Genomic DNA, 24,725 nt, shown 5'->3' on the forward strand with positions numbered 1-24,725 from the left:
AATACCAAACACTCAATGTGTGCACGAAGCCTAAGGGGTACTTTACACGCTGCGATATCGTTACCGATATCGCTAGCATGGGTTCCCTCCCCCATCGGTTGTACGACACAGGCAAATCACTGCCCGTGGCGCATAACATCGCTCAGACCCGTCACACATACTTACCTGCCTAGCGACGTTGCTGTGACCGGCGAACCGCCTCCTTTCTAAGGGGGCGGTTCATTCGGCGTCACAGCGACGTCACTAAGCGGGCGCCCAATAGAAGTGGAGGGGCGGAGATGAGCGGGCCGAACATCCCGCCCACCTCCTTCCTTCCGCATTGCCGGCGCCCGCAGGTAAGGTGAGGTCCCTCGTTCCTGTGGTGTCACACGTAGCGATGTGTGCTGCCGCAGGAACGAGGAACTACATCATCAAAGCATCAGCAACGATAATTGGGAAGAGGGGGGGATGTCACCGATGAGCGTTTTTGAACGTTTTTGCGACGATTCAAAATCGCTCATAGGTGTCACACACAACGACATTGCTAAAGCGGCCGGATGTGCGTCACAAATTCCGTGACCTCAACGAGATCGCTTAAGCGATGTCGTAGCGTGTAAAGCGGCCTTTAGTCACCACAATGAGCGTCTTTGTTCCAGATTTCTACCTCCTGACAATAAAGCCCATCAGTCACAGCTTATATCCAACTTTTGTGTCCACCACAGTCAGAGCCAATGTCTGACACTCCATGACCATCAGTCAGTCTGGATTCTGACACTTTCCTACTTCTCTGTCTCCGATTACGTTTCTTTACCTCATTCCCTTCCTTCTTCCGTTTTTCTTTCTGGCTTGTTGCAGATTGCGGGTTTTGCACAGGCGCAATGTTTTTTTGTAAAGACTTAATAAAGCTTCCAGCTGCAGGCATTGACACCTATTGTTAAAAAATAAAAACACATTAGACCTCCTTACTAGAGATGGGCGAACGCGCAGATATTCGGGTTTGGCTGGTTGAGCCGGATTTAAGAAGAAGAAAAAAAAACCATTTGGTTCAGGACCGGACTTGAAGCCAACCAGCTCGGATACTGAACTCCATATAAGTTTATGGTGACCCAAACATTGTGCTGTAAAATGGTGGTAGAAAGGGGTAGGGGGATTAGAGCAGGACAGTTATACTTACCAAGCTTCGTGGCTGTAACACTCATTAACCCTCATAAATATTCACTGCTTTCCCCGCCCACTGTGTCTCAGCGTGTGATTGGTTGAAGTCAGACCGCACTCCCACTCTGTGTGACAGCGTCTGTGATTGGTTGGAATCACACATGCTGTCTATGTCCCTATAGTGGTGTAAAAATAAATAAATAAATTGATGCAGGTTTTTTGCCAGAAGATGCAGATTTGGTGCAGGAACTTGATGTGTAAATTTCACCATCAAATTTAAAACTATTGGCAAAAACATGCAGTTTTCTGCCAGGACAGGCAGAGGTGAGATCACAGAGTTCAATCACAGACGCTGTCACACAGGGTGGGGGCGTGGTCTAACTGCAACCAATTAGAGATGCTGGGACTGACGGTGGGTGGGGGAAGCAGTGAATATGTATGAGGGTTAATAAGTGGACCCGGAAGTAGTGTTACAGCCACATGGGAGACTCGATAACTATAACACTCCTGCTTTATTCCTTATTTGCTTTCTTTTTAATTATCCGGTTGACCGAATCCAAACATTTACATGGAGTTCCAGTCGAAGCCTAATTTACAGGCGAAACGGCCGTCGTCCCTAGCGAGGAACCTGCACCTAGTTCTCCTCCTGCCTTTTAACCTGCACGTGTTATAATAAAAGGATTTCGGCACAGCGGACGAGTGCGGTCTTTTTCCTTCTTGGAGTATATAGGTTAAGGGATAGCTTGTGGTTTGCTAGTGGTCCGACTGTTGCGACCCCCAGGAATCGTAAGATTGGAACTCTGGTACCTTGAATGTGAAGCTCTGCGGCCCAGTCCTGAATAGAGTGGATGTGTACATGCTTGAACGTTGCTCCCTTCTTTAATTTTAGGGCTGCCAAGTACAATGCTCAGCAGCCGTATGGACAATGAATGGAGCAGAGGTCGAGCATCTACACCATTGCTCCATTCAGGATGGCGCTGCAATGCCTCGTTCTCAAGGTTGCAAAGTCCTGATCTCTCAATAGCAGGGGCTTCCAAAGAGCAGACTAATAAAGATTGGCAAGTTATCCCCAACCTATGAAAGGAGGATGACTATTTTTTGGGAATAACCGATTGAGATTTTTTAATACACTTATATAACCCATCACCAATAGATATTTATCACTGATCCACGAATGTGGATCCTCAACCTCCTCATTGTATGAGTAGGAAGGGTGAACAATGCGTGGTGCTGACGAAACATCCGTGTACGGTACTCACCTATTTCCATCAGTTTCTCCGCCTCTAAAAAGAAGGGCACGGTGCATATCAAGAACATGATGGTGGAAAGACCATATCTAACCTTGTCTATACTGCTTTAAAGGCCAGGATTGCAGTTAACATATAACACTTTCATAGTCATCATCCAGCTCTGTAAACATGCATGACGTAGTTTGTGGTGGACATGCAAAAGAACATAAATGTATAGCATAATCATATAACCATACCTGCCAGATACGCATGACGCATGCATATGCCATCAGGCAGTGCTGCTCCTGTGAACCGCAGCCGCTGATCACAGCCATCACCACAAATGCACGGGATAAGGCCTCCAGCTGTCTCACATTCCTCAAGGCTTCCAACGAGTTGTCCGCGTTGTCCCCAGTCCCCGGATTAGCACTGTCTACATTCAGATCTTCATCTTGTGCCGGATCTTTACTCTGGGAATGTTTCTTCTTACTTTTTGGTTTAACTTTTAGGCCTTTCCCTGATTAAGAATATAAAGTAATAAGAGGGGGAGGCATAACGTAAACCAGTGATGGCTAACCTATGACACGCATGTCAGAGGTGTCACGCCAAGCCATTTCTGCTGACACGCGTGACAAGGGCAGGCGGCCGCATCCCAATCTATAAGACAAGCAGCAGCCGCCGGTGATTTAACTAGAACTGCAAGTGCGGCCCTAAATTGTTCCAAAATTACCGTCCGGGGGGGGCCGCACATGCAGTTTTAGTTAAATCACCGGCGGCCATGGCTTGTCTTATAGATCAGGATGCGGATGCCGGTGGTTTAACTATTGTATTCTGTATCTTTAATCAGGGTCCTGAGAGAGGTGTGCTTATGTACCATGCAATACGTAACACGCCTCTCTATAACCCTCCAGAGTGGAGCATGAAGATAGGCGCCAATACAGGTGGGTGCTGGGGAGCATTACATTACACCAGTGTGGCTGCTGCAGTAAGTCCACACATCAGCACATTTATAGAGCGCTAATGTTGCCAGTCGTAATATGGTTCAGCAGCGCTCAGGATATATTATAAAAATTTTGGTGGGGAGGAAGGAAAAAGTGATAATGACTGCTGGGGGGAGGGGGGGAAAGATAATGACTGCTGGGGGAATTGAGGGGGAGAGGAGATAATGACCGCTGGGGGAGGGAGGAGGAGAGAAGATAATGACTGCTGGGAGGAGAGAAGATAATGACTGCTGGGAGGAGAGAAGATAATGACTGCTGGGAGGAGAGGAGATAATGACTGCTGGGAGGAGAGGGGATAATGACTGCTGGGAGGAGAGGGGATAATGACTGCTGGGAGGAGAGGGGATAATGACTGCTGGGAGGAGAGGGGATAATGACTGCTGGGAGGAGAGGAGATAATGACCACTGGGGGGAGGGAGGGGGAGAGGAGATAATGACTACTGGGAGGAGAGGAGATAATGAGTGTTGGGGAGAGGAGATAATGATTGCTGGGGGAGAGGAGATAATGACTGCTGGGGGAGAAGGAGGAGAGGAGATAATGAACGCTGGGGGGAGGGAGGGGGAGGGGAGAAAATGACTGCTGGGGGGAGGAAGGGGGAGAGGAGATAATGACTGCTGGGAGGAGAGGAGATAATGAGTGTTGGGGAGAGGAGATAATGATTGCTGGGGGAGAGGAGATAATGACTGCTGGGGGAGGAGGGGGAGAGGAGATAATGACTGCTGGGGGGAGGGAGGGGGAGAGGAGATAATGACTACTGGGAGGAGAGAAGATAATGAATGACTGCTGGGGGGAGAGAAGATAATGACTGCTGGGGGGAGGGAGGGGGAGAGGAGATAATGACAACTGGGAGGAGAGGAGATAATGAGTGTTGGGGAGAGGAGATAATGACTGCTGAGTGGAAGGGAGGGGTCTTGCTTGGGCTTGAAGTGTACGAAATACCAAAGTTCAATTGAAGATTTAACCAATGAAATTCAGCAACAAAAATGGCACTTAGCAAGTAAGGTAAAGAATTATTTGTTTCTGCTTTATTAATAAATACAGTACATATATTTAAATTAAAACTTTTGTTATTAGAGCTACAAATATCACTAAATTATGGATTTTTATAGAAGTGACACCACCTGAGTTCTGCTTGTTTGTTTTTGGTTTTTTTTCCGAATTTTGACACACCAAGCTCAAAAGGTTAGCCATCACTGATGTAACCTATAACGTGGAAGAAAAAAAATCACTCACCTTCATCCAAATTATCTGTGAACTTCATATGGAGTAATATATCCACGGCATGGTCCAGCAGATTAACAGCAGCGCTCACAGGAAACTGCCTGCAGTACATCCACTCCGCCAACTCCAGCAAGTACTCCACTTTCTGCCAATCATTTTCTGGTTTCTACAAGGAAATAAAAAGGACATTACATTTATCATGATCTTATAATCCACCACTGCACCTGTGGAGTCAGAATCGGAGACGTGGAGTAGGGGTCAGTAGGAATGTAACCGACTCCATCTTTAAAAAAAAAAAATAAAAGCTATCTATCTATCTATATATATAAAAATATATATATATATATATATATATATATATATATATATATATATATATATATATATATATATATATATATATATATATTGTAGGAATGTAACCGACTCTATCTGTAAAAAATAAATAATTACAAGTGTATATATTATATATTCAGTATATATATATATATATATATATATATATATATATATATATATATATACATATATATATACACAGTGCCTACAAGTAGTATTCAACCTCCTGCAGATTTAGCAGGTTTGATAAGATGCAAATAAGTTAGAGCCTGCAAACTTCAAACAAGAGCAGGATTTATTAACAGATGCATAAATCTTACAAACCAACAAGTTATGTTGCTCAGTTAAATTTTAATAAATTTACGGAATAAGGAGTTTGCGCGTCTTATTTTATTCCCACGCTCTTGACCTTAACTAACCTGAGCCCACTAACATCAGAGAGCGATGATTTTATTCATTGCTTTCTTTAGTTTTTTACCCCCCCTTTTCACTTTGAACCCCCTTTCACATGCCAGCCATCTCGGGTTCTTTGACAGCGCTTTTTTCTATACACCATGAGATCAGTCCTTTCCATCGGGCTGACGTTACTGTTCCCCCGTACTGTCATATATTCTCACTCACCGTTCACGATCTCCAATTCGTCTTGATTCTTTCATTTCTTCAGTCTTCCATTTCTCTTTTTCTATCTTATAGGTTTTTTCTTACTCCTTGTTAGTCCATGTATACACAATTTCTACTGATAATATGTTTTCATGTATACTCTCCTTTCACATATATACTTATGCACGTATATAGATCTTTTCAGAACTAGGGTTGTTTCCACACATTCTCACCACTTCTGCACTATGGCACGACCTGTTACACGGCCATCAGCATTTAATATACTGGCCTCTGGATCTGCCTGACTAACCTTAGGGTGTTCGGGGTACTTCAGGGGATTTTTTCACCGACATCCACACACCATTATAAGATAAATTTTTCTATAGACACTAAAGAATTTAACACACAGTTTTTTGCTTTTTCATTTTTATTCATCAGTTGATGTCCTTTACATTTTAATCCATGGGACAATGTTATATGAATTTGATAAATATACTAAGAAAATGGATACATGTAACATACCTTGCTACCTGTTTTTTATAAATGTACAAGATTCCCGCCGATTTTGTTCAAAAAGGGGTGGACCATGATGTCACTACTGTGTATATAAAGCTGTAAGGATCCTCTTTACAGCAGATTTGTTGTACTTTTGCTATCTTTGTCCTGAGGAAGGAAGCGGTGGCTTCTGAAACGCGTTGACTTATGCTCCATTAAAGTTACAATTATCTCCTACGTTCGTGATCGATTAGTCATTGGCGCGGCTTGGACACCTAATAATCGTCTTTTATAAGACCTGATCAGGCCGGCACAGGTCTCTGGAGTTATCTTGGCCCACTCCTCCATGCAGATCTTCTCCAAGTTATCTAGGTTCTTTGGGTGTCTCATGTGGACTTTAATCTTGAGCTCCTTCCACAAGTTTTCAATTGGGTTAAGGTCAGGAGACTGACTAGGCCACTGTAACACCTTGATTTTTCCCCTCTTGAACCAGGCCTTGGTTTTCTTGGCTGTGTGCTTTGGGTCATTGTCTTGTTGGAAGATGAAATGACGACCCATCTTAAGATCCTTGGTGGAGGAGCGGAGGTTCTTGGCCAAAATCTCCAGGTAGGCCGTGCTATCCATCTTCCCATGGATGCGGACCAGATGGCCAGGCCCCTTGGCTGAGAAACAGCCCCACAGCATGATGCTGCCACCACTATGCTTGACTGTAGGGATGGTATTCTTGGGGTCGTATGCAGTGCCATCCAGTCTACAAACGTCACGTGTGTGGTTGGCACCAAAGATCTCGATCTTGGTCTCATCAGACCAGAGAACCTTGAACCAGTCTGTCTCAGAGTCCTCCAAGTGATCATGAGCAAACTGTAGACGAGCCTTGACATGACGCTTTGAAAGTAAAGGTACCTTACGGGCTCGTCTGGAACGGAGACCATTGCGGTGGAGTACGTTACTTATGGTATTGACTGAAACCAATGCCCCCACTGCCATGAGATCTTCCCGGAGCTCCTTCCTTGTTGTCCTTGGGTTAGCCTTGACTCTTCGGACAAGCCTGGCCTCGGCACGGGAGGAAACTTTCAAAGGCTGTCCAGGCCGTGGAAGGCTAACAGTAGTTCCATAAGCCTTCCACTTCTGGATGATGCTCCCAACAGTGGAGACATGTAGGCCCAACTCCTTGGAAAGGGTTTTGTACCCCTTGCCAGCCTTGTGACTCTCCACGATCTTGTCTCTGATGGCCTTGGAATGCTCCTTTGCCTTTCCCATGTTGACCAAGTATGAGTGCTGTTCACAAGTTTGGGGAGGGTCTTAATTAGTCAGAAAAGGCTGGAAAAAGAGATAATTGATCCAAACATGTGAAGCTCATTGTTCTTTGTGCCTGAAATACTTCTTAATACTTTAGGGGAACCAAACAGAATTCTGGTGGTTTGAGGGGTTGAATAATAAAAGACCCTCTGAATAAACTTTTCTCAATTTAAAAAAAAAAAAAAAAAAAAAGAAATAACATTCTTTTTTGCTGCAGTGCATTTCACACTTCCAGGCTGATCTACAGTCCAAATGTCACAATGCCAAGTTAATTCCGAATGTGTAAACCTGCTAAATCTGCAGGGGGTTGAATACTACTTGTGGGCACTGTATATATATATATATATATATATATATATATATATATATATATATATATATATAAAAAATATATATATACACACACACACACAGGGTGGCCATAAAATAGGGTGCTCGGAGCACTGTGCGGACTGACTCAGTGGACAGAATTGGCTGAAATTTGGTATGTATGCTATTCAAGGCATGGGGAAAGAGACGGCACCTTAAAACATTTTTCATACCAAAACTCCCCAGCAGGTGAAAAAGTGGCGCTGTACAGTGAGCGCGCCTTAGGTTATTTTATGGCCACCATGTACACACACACACATATATACATACACTACATGACTAGCTTATTACCTTTCATAGACTTTAAATAAAAGTTTAGAAACTCTGCCTAGCTTCCTACCAGCGCTGTGCGCTCATCTCTGCTGCTCCCATATAATGCAGTCTGCCAGACACAGAAGCTGCAGCTGCAGCTCCCTCCTCCACTTTTCCTATAATCAGTATTTCATTGACTTTACTGTGTATATTATTCTAAGGGTATGTGCGCACGTTGCTTTTTACCTGCTTTTTTGCTGCTTTTTCTTCTGCGCTGTTTAATGCCAAAATGGATGTGTTCTTCTATTCAAGCAAAGTCAATGGGAATTTGGGTTTCTTGTTCACACTATGTTGTTCAAAATGCTGCCTTTTTGTGGCAGAACTTTGGTCAAAAACTCAGCTTTGCAGTGCAAAACCCAAATGGCAAAAACAATTGACATGTTGCTTCTTTGAAAAGCTGAGTTTTTGACCAAAGTTCTGCCTCAAAAAGGCAGCATTTTGAACAACATAGTGTGAACAAGAAACCCAAATTCCCATAGACTTTGCTTGAATAGAAGAACACATCCATTTTGGCATTAAACAGTGCAGAAGAAAAAGCAGCAAAAAAGCAGGTAAAAAGCAGGTAAAAAGCAACGTGCGCACATACCCTTAGATTCATTCCGAAGGCCCAAAATGTAAATTAAAAATACAAAAGACAAGTTCAACGCTCCTACACCTGCAGATTAATTGTAAATGAAGTCTGATCTGTGGATAGAGTACAGTGTATACAGAGGAGGAGAAGCTGAGCACAATAATATATAGTTTTGTTGGAAACTATTCAGTATGACTTGTATTTTAATAATTGACATACCTGGTGTTTGTCATATGAGTCCAGAGGGCAGTTCTCTTTAGTGATAGGACCGCCCACTGGACTCATTCATACACATCTAATATATTAAGCTGAGTTTATGTATGTGTGTGTATGTGTGTCCACTACAAGAATCCGCACCGTCACATTTACAATCACAACATTTTGTACAGACATTCCATTTGACTCAGGGAACGTCATAGACTATGTTTTGAGGGAAAAATTTAATCTTGTGCTTTACAGTTATTCAACAAAAAACCTGCTTACATTAAAGTCAGTGGAGCTGGGAGTTACAGGTCATTAATAGGAGCTATGATTGGTTGCTATAGGCAACGAAGGACATTCTTCGTATAAGAAGCTTATGTGTGAGGTAATATGATATCTGTGGAGGGACAGATAGAGAGAGTGACAGAGAAACGGAGAGAAACAGAGACAGAAATAGAGAGGCAGACAGGGAGAAAAAGACAAGGAGAGAGACAGAGAGGGAAACAGAGAGACAGAGAAAGATAAACAGACAGGGAGAGACAGGCAGAGAGAAACAGAAAAAAAGACAGAGACCGAGAGAGAGAGGCAGACAGTGAGAGAGAAAGAGAGAGTCGGATGGAGAGAGAGACAGACATACAGAGAGAAGGATAGAGAGAGATAGACATACAGAAACAGAGAGAGACAGACAGAAACAGTGAGAAACAGAGAGGCAGACAGAGAGGCAGACAGAGAGGCAGAGATAGGCAGAGAGGGAAACAGAGAGACAGAGAGAGGCAGACAGGGAGACAGACAGAGAGAAAGGTAGAGAAAAAGACAGAGACAGACAGAGAAAGAGGCAGACAGGAAGAGAGAAAGAGAGAGTCGGATGGAGAGAGAGACAGACATACAGAAGGATGGATAGAGAGACGGATAGAGAGAGACAGAGATGGATAGAGGGAGACACAGAAAGAGAGAGACAGATAGAGACAGAAAAAGAGACAGACAGAGACGAATACAGAGACGGATGGAGAGAGACAAAGAGGCAGACAAGGAGAGAAACAGAAACAGACAGAGATGGACAAAGAGACAGACATACAGGGAGATGGATAGAGAGACGGATAGAGAGAGACATAGACAGACATAGACAAATAGAGAGAGACAGAAAGAGAGACAGACAGAGATAGAGAGTGGGAAAGAGGGAGAGTAAGCGAGAGACCGTTACTATGCCGGGCAATGCCGGGTATTACAGTTAGTACTTGAGTAAAATGCAAGTTTAGCTAAAACATTTGCAATTAAATTTTTTATCAGTCTGATCAGCTCCTCCTGCAGGTCAGATGCAATTTTCATCTTGACAGGTTCCCTGGAATATCGACCATGTCATTTATTTTCTAGTACAGTTTCATATAAAAGTATTGCGTAAATAGACTTTTGGCTTAATAAAGGTAAGTTCACACAGTGCGTTTTTCGCGGCGTTTTTGCTCAGAAAACTGCATGACTTTGCTTCCCCAGCAAAGTCTATGAGTTTTCATTTTTGATGTCTGCACACAGCGTTTTTTTTTAGCTGCGTTTTTGTGGTGCCCACAAAAACGCAGCATGTCAATTATTTTTGCGTTTTTCACTGCGTTTTCCACCCATTGAGTTCAATGAGATGTTTAAAAACGCAATGAAAACCGCAAATTGCAAATATAGCTGCGTTTTAGTGGGTTTTTATTACTAAAAACGCAGCTATAAACGCAGGAGGTGGGTAGTAAAGTGACATGTACAGGAAGAGGATTCCTTCTGTCAGTAAATACAGAAGCGTGAATCCTCCCGGTACCGTCACTGCTGCGTCCACCTCCAGTCCTGTGCATGTCTGCTGCCATGCGGCGCCATGTCTGGGCGGGAGGTAGAGGCAGCTGCAAAATAAAAAGTGAACAGTAGAAAAAAAAATGTCATACTCACCTGTCTGCAGACTCCCGGTGCCATGCCCGCTCCCAGCTCCTCTCCCGGTACCACCGCTCCAGCTGTGTGCAGACGGCCGGGACACCTCCGATAGCTGCAGGACCTGGCGCTGATCACCTGATGCGGTCACCTGATGCATCAGCTGATGGTAAGTCTCGCGATGACGCCGGCGCCCGGCCGGTTTAACCTGTCAGCGGATGCAGTCAGGAGACTCCATCCCTGATTACCGACAGCTCCTGCAGCGATCGGACGGGATCAGACTCCACTCCAGGAGCTGCAGGTAATCAGCACATAAGTGAGTATTTTTTTTTTTGCACTGATGCATCAGCTGATTGTATAAACGGCTTTTATACAATCAGCTGATGTGTGATGTGATTCACATCCTAGAGCCTGACACATCATCTGATCACTTTGCCTTCCAGCAAACCGATCAGATGATGTTGGATCCGGATTGGACGGCTCGGGACCCTTGACCCAGGATTACTGCGGAGAGGGGTTCTTTATTTCAATAAAGATGGAGTCACTAATTGTGTTGTGTTTTATTTCTAATAAAAATATTTTTCTGTGTGCTTTTTTTTTATCTTTACTAGAAATTCTTGGTGGCCATGCCTAATATTGGCTTGACACCATGAATTTCGGGCTTAGGGCCAGCTGATAATATACAGCTAGCCCTAGCCCCATTATTACCCAGCGAGCCACCCGTCACCAGGGCAGCTGGAAGAGTTGGATACAGCGCCAGAAGATGGCGCTTCTATGAAAGCGCCATTTTCTGGGGTGACTGCGGACTGAAATTCGCAGCGGGGGTGCCCAGAAAGCATGGGCACCCTGCACTGTGGATTCCAATCCCCAGCTGCCTAGTTGTACCTGGCTGGACTCAAAAATTGGGCGAATCCCACGTCATTTTTTTTTTAATTATTTCATGAAATTCATGAAATAAAAAAAAAAAAAAAAGTGCTTCCCTATATTTTTGGTTCCCAGCCGGGTACAAATAGGCAGCTGGGGGTTGGGGGCAGCCCGTACCTGCCTGCTGTACCTGGCTAGCATACAAAAATATGGCGAAGCCCATGTCATTTTTTTTGGGGGGGGGGCAAAAAACTCCTGCATACAGTCCTGGATGGAGGATGCTGAGCCTTGTAGTTCTGCAGCTGCTGTCTGCTCTCCTGCATACACTATTGGATGTAGTATGCTGAGCCTTCTAGTTCTGCTCCCCCTGCCTCTCCCTCCTGCATACAGTCCTGGATGGAGGATGCTGAGCCTTCTAGTTCTGCAGCTGCTGTCTGCTCTCCTGCATACACTATTGTATGGAGTATGCTGAGCCTTGTAGTTCTGCAGCTGTCTGCTCTCCTGCATACACTAGTGGAGAATGCAGAACATATTGAAGAAGGAAATGACATCAGACTTTTTTTTATTTTTTTTTAAAAAATCTTTAATGGCATTGTTCACTGATAAAAAAAACGCATAAAGACGCAGTGAGCAAAAACGCAGCAAAACGCAGCAATAAACGCACCAAATCGAGGCAAAAACGCGTGCGTTTTTTTGCCGCGGGTGCGTCTGTGCGTTTTTTTGCGGCACAAAACACACAAAAACGCAGCGTCAAAAAATCGCAGTGTGTGAACCTAGCCTAAAAAGTACATGTGCCCTTGATTTTACAGATGCTGGGATATTGTGATTCCATCCTTCACAGTTACAGCAGATAATGCTGCTGATGTGCTGATCACTATTTTCAGCTATACCACAAAAGCTTTATGATTCATTTCAGTTTTCCAATATGCTTGTAAAAATGTGACCATCATTACTTTTTGTCTAAATCATTCAGAAAAAAAAAGAAAAACGAACAAGCAGATAAATCTGATTGTGATGCGGAGGCGTCTGCAGACTCAGGGACAGAATGCATTTACCTGCAGTGACATCCATAGGCTGATACAAGGTATAACACTTAAGGCCTCTTTTACACGTCCGTGAAAATCACACAGGTGTAAAAGGTGCGTATTTCCCTCCATGAGCCGTGTGTACGGCCTATGTGTATTCTCCGTGTGTTATCCGTGATAACACATGGAGAACGGGAACTTTCTGCTCACCTGTCCCTGGCGTCGCTGTCCGTGGTGCTGATCTTCGGTATCCGGTCCTGCCGACTCCCCGCTGCTGCTGCTTCCGGCCGCAGTGAAGTGAATATTCAATTAGCATAATGAGCGGCGGTCGGCAGCAAGTGACAGCAACGGCAGAGACTGCCGGGCTGGAGAAGGGGGGGTAAAGATTTGTTTTTTTTTCTCACAGACATGTCTCCTCTCCGATGCATGTCACACGGAACACATCCGTGTGGTCCGTTTGCATTACATGTGATATGTTTGCGTTCCGTGTGACACCAGTGATGCCGGAGAGAAAACGGACATGTCGGCGTGAGAAACACACGGACACACGTAAATACGGAACGGACACACGTTCCGTTCGCAAATACTTACGTGTGTCCAAAACCATAGGAATACCTAGGTCTACAAGTGTACGTGTCTCCGGTACGTGAGAAAACTGCCAAACACGTACCGGAGGCACGTACGTGTGAAAGAGGCCTAAGGCTATGTGCGTACTAGAGCTTTTTACCTGCGGATTTACCCGCGGATTTGCCCCAGAAATTTCTTGAGAAATGTCTGCAATCTTTGTGCAGACATTTCCCATGAAATTCAATGAGAAAAAAAAATAGCTGTGCGCACTGTGCGGATTTTTCTCAAGAAAATTTCTTGAGAAAATTTTCTCAAGAAACTTTCTTGAGAAAATGTGCATGTCCATTAATTTCCGCAGGTACCTGCGGTATTCCGGGGGTATTCCGCAGGTAGCAATGATGTGCGGTATACCACCGGAATAGCCGCGAATTACCTGCGGGAATGCTCATCGCTGCCTGCGGTTTTGCAGGAAGCGATGTCATTATGCCAGGAAGAGGAGGCGGAGCAGAGTAAACACACGTCACACTCCCTGGACGCCGCACAGAAGCGCTTCCGTGCGACCTCCAGGTGCCCGTGCAGTCTGTGTCCTGCTCCGGCCTCGCGGCTGCCTGCACTGCAGTGTCAGTGTCTGCCCGCAGTGTCAGCAGCCTGTCACGCGGCAGCGCAGGCAGACACTGACATCCTGCAGTGCTGGGAGCCGCGGGGATGACGATCGCTGCTGTCAGGAGGTGAGATCATTACCTGCTGTGACGATCTCCTGCCTCCTGACGTCACCGCTGTCACTGCTGTCTATGCCCGTCTCGCGAGCGGCCCGAGACTGTCACTAGCGGTGACGTCACGGGCTCTCGCGATACTTCTGACAACGCGGCGGGCATAGAAGTCAGTGACAGCGCTGACGTCACTGCAGTACAGGAGATGATCACAGAAGGTAATGATCTCATCTATGCTCCTGATGGCAGCGCTCGTCATCCCCTGCAGTGACCTGAGCTGACCTATTGATGTTAGCTCAGGTCACTGCATTGCTCTCCCAGCCAATGGGGAACATTCTGTTCTTTATTGACTGGGACAGCGACTATGGTATGGATCGCCGTGCCCCCCCCTCCCCCTTATTGGATTACGCCGGACGTGGAATTGATTGTGCTCTTTTCAATAAATTGGTTAAAGAGGGAATGTTTTGGGGAGTGTTTTTTCAAATAAAACTTTTTTTGTTGTCTATTTTTTAATTATTACTGACTGGGTTGGTGATGTCGGGTATCTGATAGACGCCTGACCTCACCAACCCCAGGGCTTGATGCCAGGTGACATTACACATCTGGCATCAACCCCATATATTACCCCGTTTGCCAACGCACCAGGGCGCGGGATGAGCTGGGGCAAAGCGCCAGGATTGGCACGTCTAATGGATGCGCCACTTCTGGGGCGGCTGCGGCCTGCTATTTTTAGACTGGGGAGTGTCCAATAACAGTGGACCTCCCTAGTCTGAGAATATCAGACCCCAGCTGTCCGCTTTACCTTGGCTGGTGATCCAATATGGGGGGGACCGCACGTTTTTTGTTTTAAATTATTTATATAATTTAAAATAACAGCGTAGGGTGCCCACTGTTTTGGATTATCAGCCAAGGTGAAGCTGCCAGCGGTGGTCTGCAGGCTGCAGCCGTCTGCTTTACCCTAGCTGGCTACAAAAAATGGGGGGACCTCACGTCGTTTTTTTTTTAATTATTTATTTATTTTATGGCTAAATACAAGGCTAAGCACCCTTTAGTGCCACATGAAAGTCACTAAAGGGTGCCAGCTTAGAAAATGCAGGGAGATGGAACATTATATAGGTTTTTCTCATCTATCTATCTATCTATCTATCTATCTATCCCTCTATCTATCTATCCATCTATCCCTCTATCTATCTATCTATCCCTCTATCTATCTATCTATTCATCTATTCATCTATCTATCTACCCTCTATCTATATATCTATTCATCTATTCATCTATCCATCTTTCCCTCTATCCATTATCTGTCTATCGATTATCTTTATTATTTATTGCAGGGACAAACCTGCGGTAAATCCGCGGCAAATCCGCGGCAAATCCGCATGCGGATTTGGTGCGGATTTTTTCCGCAGGTCCGGAAATCTTTCACTGGCAGAAGTTTCTCAAGAAATTTTCTTGAGAAACTTCACATTTCTAGTGCGCACATAGCCTAAAGGGAAGCTTGAAGTCTCAGTGTCCTACAAGCCAGTAACAATTGTCTGATGTTATCAGAGGGAGTAAAGCAGAGATCTACAGAAAAAAGGAACTTCTAGGCCCGGAGTTGGAGATCTCTCATTCAATGCAATAGAACAGTGATGCACATTTCAAAATGTGATAGCAAATACCCAAAAGTGATACCAATCTAAAAAATTGCACCCTTCAAAGTGCTCCAAACCAGATCCAAAAAGTTTATGAAACTTTTAGGTGCTTCACAGGAATTAAAGCAATGTGGAAGGAAAAAAAGAAAATGTTACTTTTTCACACAAATATATTGCTTTAGCCCCAATTTTTACATTATCACAAGGGTAACAGGTGAAAATGCACTGTACAATTTGTTCAGCATTTTCTCCTGAGTACACGGATACCGCATATGTGGTGAAAAACTACTGTATGGGCGCACAGTATTTGGAGCACAGAACTGGCTGGAATTTTTAGCGGACGCTATGTTGTGTTTGCAGAGCCCCTGATGTGCCTAAACAGTGGAAACCCCCCACAAGTGACCCCATTTTGGAAACTACAATCCTTAAGGAATTTATCTAGATATATGGTGAGCACCTTCAACACACAGGTGTTTCACAGAATTTTACAACATTGAGCTGTGAAAATAAAAAAATAAATTTTTCTCACAAAATGTTTATTTAGCCCCAATTTTTTTCTTATTTTTACAAGGGTAAAAGAAGAAAATGGAATATACAAACAGTTGTGCAATTTCTCCTGAGTACGCCGATACCCCGTATATGGTGGAAAACTACTGCTCAGCACACGGCAGCGCTCGGAACAAGCACCATTTGACTTTTGGAGCATAAAATTGGCTAAAATAGATAGCGGTCACAATGTCACATTTGCCTAGCCCCTGATGTGCCAAAACAGTGGAAACTCCCACAAGTGACCCTATTTTGGAAACTGCACCCTTAAGGAATTTATCTAGATGTGTGGTGCGCACTTTAAATAAGCAGGTGCTTCACAGAATTTTATAATGTTGAGCTGTGAAAATGAAAAAAATACCTTTTGGGTTCATGGCAGGGCTCAGAAGAGAAGGAGCACGATTTAAATTTTGAAGTGCCATTTTGGCTGGAACATATTGGCGCCATGTCACATTGGAACAGCCCCTGTTATACCAAAACAGCAGAAACCCCCACAAGTCACCCCATTTTAGAAACTATACCTCTCAAGGAATTCACCTAGGAGTCTAGTGATTACACTTTTTCCACAAAAATTTGTTTTTACACTCAGAGTTTACATTTTCACATGGAAAAATAAGTAAAAATGACACCAAAATGTGTCACAAAATTTCTGTTGAAAATTGCAAGAACCTACATGTGACCGTACAGTACTGCTTAGCCATACGGTGAGATTCGGGAAGGGAGGAGCACTATTTGACATAAAGCACTACTCTTCCTAGAATAGTTTGTGGACTCCATATACAAAGCCCTTAAGTGCCAGAAGAATAGAATTCCCCTCCAGTGTTCCCATTTTGGAAATTACACCCCTCTGGGAATTTATCCACAGGTGTAACAACCAACTATTTTGACTCCATTGGTGTTTTCCAGAAACAAGCAAATCTGTCATTGTACTGTCCAGTACGTTGTAGTTCCCATATATTGTGCCCAGCTCGTGCTTCTGTAGACATGCACCCCGTAAATTAAGCAGATTCACCTCACTACAATAATGCCAAACATGTGGATGCTAAATGTTGTTTAGGCACAATGTGGGGCTCAGAAAGGGGGGCATTTGGATTTGGGAGAACAGATTTTGTTGGATTTCTTTTATTGTAGCACTTTTCCAAATGGCACACCCGAGTGGAGATTTTTTTTTTCTTTGTGGATTGAGTTGGAAGCTTTTATTGGGAACATTTTACATGACGTTTTGGATCACATTTATCCTGTGCTCTATGCTGAGCACTTACTTTGGGGTTCAGATGTGCACAAAACTGTGACCAACTGCGCTTTTATTGCAGAGACTTACACGTAAACCCAGGTGTACACGCTCAGCGAATAGTACAGGATAAATGTGAGCTGAGACTTAGGGGTACTCTACACGCTGCGGCATCGCTAGCGATTGCTAGCGATGTCGAGTGCGATAGCACCCGCCCCCGTCGTACGGCCGATATGTGGTGATCACTGCCGTAGCGAACATTATCGCTACGGCAACGTCACACGCACATACCTGCTCTGCGATGTCGCTGTGACCGGCGAACCGCCTTTCTATGGGGGCGGTTCGTTCAGCGTCACAGCGACGTCACAGCAGCGTCACTGAACCGCCGCCCAATAGAAAAGGAGGGGAGGAGATGAGCGGCCAGAACATCCCTCCCACCTCCTTCCTTCCTCCTTTTGCGCTGGACGCAGGTAAGGAGATGTTTGTCGTTTCAGTGGTGTCACACGTAGCGATGTGTGCTGCCGCAAGAACGACAAACAACATCGTACCTGCAACAGCACCGATATTATGGAAATGAACGACGTGTCAACTAGCAACGATTTTGCACGTTTTTGTGCTCGTTGATCGTCGCTCATTTGTGTTGCACGCTGCGATGTCGCTACCGGCGCCGGATGTGCGTCACTAACGACGTGACCCCAATGATATATCGACAGCGATGTCACAGCGTGTAAAGTACCCTTTACTGCGACCTTAAGGAAGAAGAAAGAACAAATAAACAGCTTGTCAAGAATTTATTTTATTTATTTTTTACACTGTTCACCATGAGGTGTAAGTGATAACACAGTTTTATTCTTTGGTTGTGATGTGATTATAGCGATACCAGATTTAGATCAGATTTTTATGTTTGGCAACCATCACACACTAAAACAACGCTTTAAAGGGAACCTGTCAGGTCCCCTCTGCCCTGCAACCCAGCAGCATTCACATGTGTATGCCAAAATTCCCTGCCTAACCGGCCCTGTATAATGTTATTTACTAAAGTTAATGTCTAAAAAAGCATTTTTAAAATGTGCTGTTCATATGCTAATTAGACCTTTTACTAGTCGAAGGGGCGTTGTTTCCCTTGACTAGTTGGCCCTCTGTTTTTCTGATCACGAGCCCCTCTGAAGCCAGGATGCTTAAATGCGGCTTCAGAGATGCACTGACGTTACCTAAACGAGCAGCGCGCATGCGCAAGATTTCCAAAAGCTCCAATGACGCCGGCTCGTGGAAAATCATGTTAACAAATCCACAGAGGTGTGATAAAATGGAAAGAGGGCCGTCTAGTCAAGGGAAACAACGCCTCTTCGACTAGTCAAGGTCCTAATTAGCATAGGAACAGCGAAGTTTATAAATACTGTTTTTTAAACATTGATTTTAGTAAATAGCGTTATACAGGGCTGGTTAGACAGGGAATTTTGGCATACACATGTACCTGGCAGCTTCCCTTTAAAAATGATTTTGAATCACCATATTTTGAAAACTATAAGTTTTTCATTCATGAAAAATACGAGGGCTTGTTTTTGTGTTAAGAGTTGACTTTGTATTGGTACCATTTTTGGTCACATAACATTTGCTGACTTTTTATTGCGATTTTTGGGAGGCAGAATGAACATAAAACATGAATTCTTTTTTTTTTTTATGTCGTTCACTGTTTGTTAGAAGTGATAAGACGGCTTTATTCCTCGGATCTGTAAGATTACAGCAATACAACATTTATATATTTTTTTATGTTTTGCCTCTTTCACACAATAAAAACAAATAATGTAATAGAAAAAAAAAATAGATTTTGCATCGCTATATTTTGAGAGCTATAGCGTTATTTTTTTTTGCTGTAGAGCAGAGTGAGCGCTTGTTTTTTGCGAGACAAGATGAACTTTACAGGGATACCATAATTATTTAGATTTGACTTCTTGTCCACTCTTTACGGTGATTTGCTGAAAAGCCTAATCTTTGCAAAGAATTGTATTTATTCATTTTTTACAGTGTTCGCTGAAAGGGTTAACTAGTGCAAAAGATTACTAGATCGGGTCGTTCCGGACATGGCGATACCAAATACAGTATGTGGACTTTTTTCTTTTTGTTGTTGTTTATTTTGTGTGTTTTTTTTATATAATTTAAAAAAAAACAAAAAAAAAACAACCTTTTTTTTACTTAGTCCCTCTGTGGGACTTTAACTTTTATTTGTCTGATCACTGGTGTAATGCATAACAATGTATTAGATCTGTCAGTGTGACACTAGCAGAACTCCTGTTAGACCACGCTCTTGGCATGGTCTAAGGGGTACTTTGCACGTTGCGACATCGCTACTGCGATATCGTCGGGGTCAAATCGAAAGTGACGCACATCCGGCGCCGGTAACGACGTCGCAACGTGTAAAGCCTAGGAGATAAGATGAACGAGCGTGAAACAGTCAAAAATCGGTGATCTGTGTCATGTTGTTCATTTCCATAATTTCGCTGCATCGACAGGTACGATGTTGTTCCTCGTTCCTGCGCCAGCACACATTGCTGTGTATGAAGCCACAGGAGCGAGGAACATCTCCTTACCTGCGTCCCACCTGTAATGAGGAAGGAAGGAGGTGGGCGGGATGTTTACGTCCCGCTCATCTCCGCCCCTCCGCTTCTATTGGCCGCCTGCCGTGTGATGTCGCACGACCTGCCCCCTTAGGAAGGAGGCGGGTCGCCGGCCAGAGCGACGTTGCAGGGCAGGTAAGTGCGTGTGAAGCTGCCGTAGCGATAATGTTCACTACAGTAGCTATCACAAGATATCGCATCTGCGACGGGGGCGGGGACTATCGCGCTCGGCATCGCTACAATCGGCTAGCGATGTCGCAGCGTGCAAAGTACCCCTAACAGTCGACCATAGCTGATAGATCAAGGAGTCATTATTTGACGACCTGCTGTCATGGTAACCACTGCACTCATGTGATTGTATGGCAGGGGTCCCAATTGACTGAGAGAAGGAGCCCAATCCCTCTCTCAAACTTCTATATGCGGCAATTGCATTGATAGTGCTATTTAGAGGGTTAAACAGCCAGTGGCGGTGCGGATATATGGGCACCTGTCCCAGCGCATTTATCTATCTTTCACAATAACATATTAAAAGCATCCTTTGGTGGAGGATATCTCATATGAACAAAAGCAAAATATGACAAGCAAAAATGTAGCATTGGGTTAAAATCTCACATGAGACGTTTCCAGGCGTCCTGCTCTACGTACCTTCAAGGCATCGACTGCATTCATATAACAGGCCAGCTGATCGGGGACGTTCCTGCAGGTGAGAGCCACACAATGCCAAATGTACGACACATAGTCTTCACTCTCATCCTTAAACTTCTGGATGTCCATAAAGAAGTTATGACCCAGATGTGCCTTCACCAGAACACGATGCTTAAAAAGCACGCTGCAAATAAGAGACACGGCACGGATGAAGATAAAAAATACAACAGATCTAAGAGGGTAACGCTCAGAAGATGTCAGCAGCCCGCACTGGTCAATAGTGAAGCTAGTGTTCTCTGATATTATTATTGGATCTGTCAAAATACCTACATGGAAACAATGAGGCAGGGGTGTACTTTATTAAAACTGGCATTTTATATCCCCATTAGTGTTGAGCGGACCTGGATCCGCACGGTTTGAGTGCCCGATCCGAGTCCGACCAGTACGATTCTTTCTCTTTCTCTCTCTCGTGTCCCGGATCCCCATTGATTTACGGATCGGATCCGGACTTCGGCGGCAACCCGATCCGGATCCGCCAGACCCGGATTATGACCGATCCGCTTAACTCTAATCCCCATCTTGGTAAAAACTCTGCTCGATTAAGTTGTGCCTAATCTTTGAAGAGGCGCATTATGTTCTAGATAATCTTATTGATACTGAAGCAAAGTGGTAGAAGAGCATTCGCAGGGTGATGATGCAAAATTGGAACTCAATCCACATGGATCGGGAGCAGTCAAAGCTCCACATGGTCCTGGTAATTTTTGGACTTTTCTGGATGTTTTTTAGACGCATGTATTTTTGGACCTGTGTGTGCTTTTCCTTTTGAAAGTCTCTTCATTATTTTTGATTGTACCTAAATAAATCAAAGGGAACAGTTTAAAGAAGTTGTCAACTACTAGGACAACCCCCTTCTGATTCCATTTGTTTCTCTCAGCTAAAATAAAAGACCCTGTACTCGCCTCCCGTACTGGGCCCATTCCAGTATTGTCGGTAATCGCGGTTCAGGGCTCATGTGACAATGTAACATCTCACGAGCCCCGCGTTCAATCACCGCCGGCATCTCTCCTCCCGCCTTGGGACCAAATGAGCAATCAACAGGAAGTGAGTGGCAGCCGCATCGTCACTTCCTGTTGATTACGTTATTGCGGATTACCGACGTCACCAGAATGGGAGGTGAGTACAGGGTCTTTTATTCTAGTTTCACATTGTCCTCTTAGTAGCTCCATGGAGTATATGTTTTGGTTGTATGTGTCTTGGTGTTGTGTGCATGTGTGTGTTGGGTTATAATGGCCACATTCTGAAAGTAATGGCAGCATAGGTGTTCCTGGGTGTGTGGAACTCTATAGGTCACATCTCATACACCCCAGTCTGGAGTATTGATAAGGTGGAGCGCTGTCCTTATGAATACAATGGACCCATGAACTATGTGTCTGGGGTAATTCTTCAGCTTTACTAGTTGTTACGTCACCACCGGAGTCCGCTCCAGCGACTTCTACTCCGATCGCCAGGCGACGCCGTGTTCCTGCCATGGATGGTGCTGGTGATGGGAGAGGAGTTGATGCCAGCGGCACCGGTGGGCGCAGGCTCCGATCATCCACTGGGCTGGGTTATCTTGGGATCTGCAGTACCACTGGCTGACTATAGGTGGCATGTGTCTTCCAGCTGAAGTTGCCATCATTCAGCTACAGCCAATGGGAAGACACCACACCCTTCTTAATACCCCTCCTGTCTGCTGACCTCTGCCAGAGATAGTTCTGATATACTGGCTCCTATTCTGTTTTGTGATTCTGGTGTTCTGACTTTTGCTTGTGTTCTGACTACCCTCCTGCCTGCCGTATTTGTACCTCGCTGCCCAATCCGGTTTTGACCTCTGCTTGCTTCTGATTAAGTCTTTGCCTACCGATTCTGGCCCTGTTCTGCAATTCCTGGTTTGACCCTGCCTGTCGACTACTCTCTTGGACTGCTGCCTTCCACGGGTAGTGATCTCCAGGGCCCTGTGTAATTCCAATATATCATCATAATACACAATTCCAGCTGCTTTGGAGATGGTAATGGCCCCCTGACCTCTTGGGCTTCTGCGGCTGCACAGGTTGCAGCAATGGTATGTCCGCCCTTCAATTTGACAGATCTTCTTTATATCTTTCCTGGCAGGAACTTAGTCATGACATGACTGTGTGCCGAGGCCAATTATATTAGGAAATTACCGTATTTTTCGCTTTATAAGACGCACTTTTGTTCCCCCAAATTTTGGGGGAAAGTAGGGGGTGCGTCTTATAAACCGAATATACAGATTATATACTGCAGGGTCCAGGGGAGGTGGGGCCGCTCTGGAGCGGTGCTGGGGGAGCTGGTGGAGGCTGGTATAGACTTGTGAAGCTGGGAGCGGCAGCGTTTGATCTCCTGCACCCGCTCATATAATATGCACAGCTGCTGTCCACCCCTGTGGTGCTGAAATTGCACCGCGGTGATGGGCTGGGGGAGCTGTGCATATTATATCTGCCCGTGCTTCCCTTTGCTCACAAATGCCCCCTCCCCCTGTGTTATCTATGGCCCCCATGCTGCTACCCATAGTAAAATAATAAACTCGTTACTCACCTCCTCCAGCATCTGCCGTCTCCCTCCTGCCGCTATGATCAGGCATGCAGAGATAACACACTGCTGTGCCGATCACATGACGGGGACTGTGAACCAGGAAATGCAGGAGGCCGGAGTTCAACCCTGAGGAGGGGTACACGAGGGAGCACAGCGCTGGAGAAGGTAAGGAAAGAGTTTATTTTACTAAAAGCAGCAGCATGGGGCAGCGTGTGTGCCAGCCACAGGGGCCAGGGTGTGTGCCAGCCACAGGGGCCAGCGTGTGTGCCAGCCACAGGGGCCAGCGTGTGTGCCAGCCACAGGGGCCAGCGTGTGTGCCAGCCACAGGGGCCAGCGTGTGTGCCAGCCACAGGGGCCAGCGTGTGTGCCAGCCACAGGGGCCAGGGTGTGTGCTAGCCACAGGGGCCAGGGTGTGTGCCAGCCACAGGGGCCAGCAAGTGTGCCAGCCACAGGGGCCAGCGTGTGTGCCAGCCACAGGGGGCAGCGTGTGTGACAGCCACAGGGGGCAGCGTGTGTGCCAGCCACAGGGGGCAGCGTGTTTGATAGCCACAGGGGGCAGCGTGTGTGACAGCCACAGGGGGCAGCGTGTGTGACAGCCACAGGGGGCAGCGTGTGTGACAGCCACAGGGGGCTGCGTGTGTGACAGCCACAGGGGGCTGCGTGTGTGACAGCCACAGGGGGCAGCGTGTGTGACAGCCACAGGGGGCAGCGTGTGTGACAGCCACAGGGGGCAGCGTGTGTGCCAGCCACGGGGCAGCGTGTGTGCCAGCCACAGGGGGCAGCGTGTGTGCCAGCCACAGGGGCCAGGGTGTGTGCCAGCCACAGGGGCCAGGGTGTGTGCCAGCCACAGGGGCCAGGGTGTGTGCCAGCCACAGGGGCCAGGGTGTGTGCCAGCCACAGGGGCCAGCGTGTGTGCCAGCCACAGGGGGCAGCGTGTGTGCCAGCCACAGGGGGCAGCGTGTGTGACAACCACAGGGGGCAGAGTGTGTGCCAGCCACAGGGGGTAGCGTGTGTGCCAGCCACAGGGGGCCAGTTTGTGCCAGCCACAGGGGCCAGCGTGTGTGCCAGCCACAGAGGGCAGTGTGTGTGCCAGCCACAGGGGGCAGCGTGTGTGACAGCCACAGGGGGCAGCGTGTGTGACAGCCACAGGGGGCAGCATGTGTGCCAGCCACAGGGGGTAGCGTGTGTGCCAGCCACAGGGGGCCAGTTTGTGCCAGCCACAGGGGGGCAGCGTGCCAGCCATAGGGGACATGTTGCATCACTAGGGGACGTGTGCCAGCCCAAGGGGGCTATATTCAATATAAGGTGGCCATATCCAGATTAAGGGGGCTAATTTGAGGATGGGGGCTATGAGGGACATATACTCTATATGATTTGTTAGACAGACACTGGCATTATTAGACGGACCCCATTTATTAAAAAAAATTCTCTATTCCTTCACCAAATTTGGGGGTGCGTCTTATAATCCGGTGCGTCTTATAAAGCGAAAAATACGGTAACATAAAAAAAAAATTATGTATATCCTAATTGTATATACTTGAGTATAAGCCGAGTTTTTCAGCCCATTTTTTTATGCTGAAAATGCACAAACTGAGGTTATACTTGAGTGAGGGTCCCACAAAAAA

The 24,725-nt window shown here is 45.8% G+C and overlaps 1 protein-coding gene across 2 annotated transcripts in view; it reads right to left on the reverse strand.

Annotated features, from left to right (window-relative positions):
• CFAP46 (cilia and flagella associated protein 46) overlaps positions 1 to 24,725 on the reverse strand; it is a 370,852-nt gene that overhangs the window by 176,202 nt on the left and 169,925 nt on the right. For both annotated transcript variants that reach the window (XM_075348545.1, XM_075348544.1), the window contains exons 28-31: positions 20,509 to 20,692; positions 4,599 to 4,752; positions 2,621 to 2,880; positions 791 to 907 (exon numbers count right to left, since the gene is read on the reverse strand). In XM_075348545.1, coding sequence (XP_075204660.1) covers positions 791 to 907; positions 2,621 to 2,880; positions 4,599 to 4,752; positions 20,509 to 20,692 — 715 coding nt within the window. The remainder of the gene's footprint in view (positions 1 to 790; positions 908 to 2,620; positions 2,881 to 4,598; positions 4,753 to 20,508; positions 20,693 to 24,725) is intronic.

Source organism: Anomaloglossus baeobatrachus, chromosome 5 (assembly GCF_048569485.1).
Source record: "Anomaloglossus baeobatrachus isolate aAnoBae1 chromosome 5, aAnoBae1.hap1, whole genome shotgun sequence".
In the NCBI taxonomy this organism is placed as follows: Eukaryota; Metazoa; Chordata; class Amphibia; order Anura; family Aromobatidae; genus Anomaloglossus; species Anomaloglossus baeobatrachus.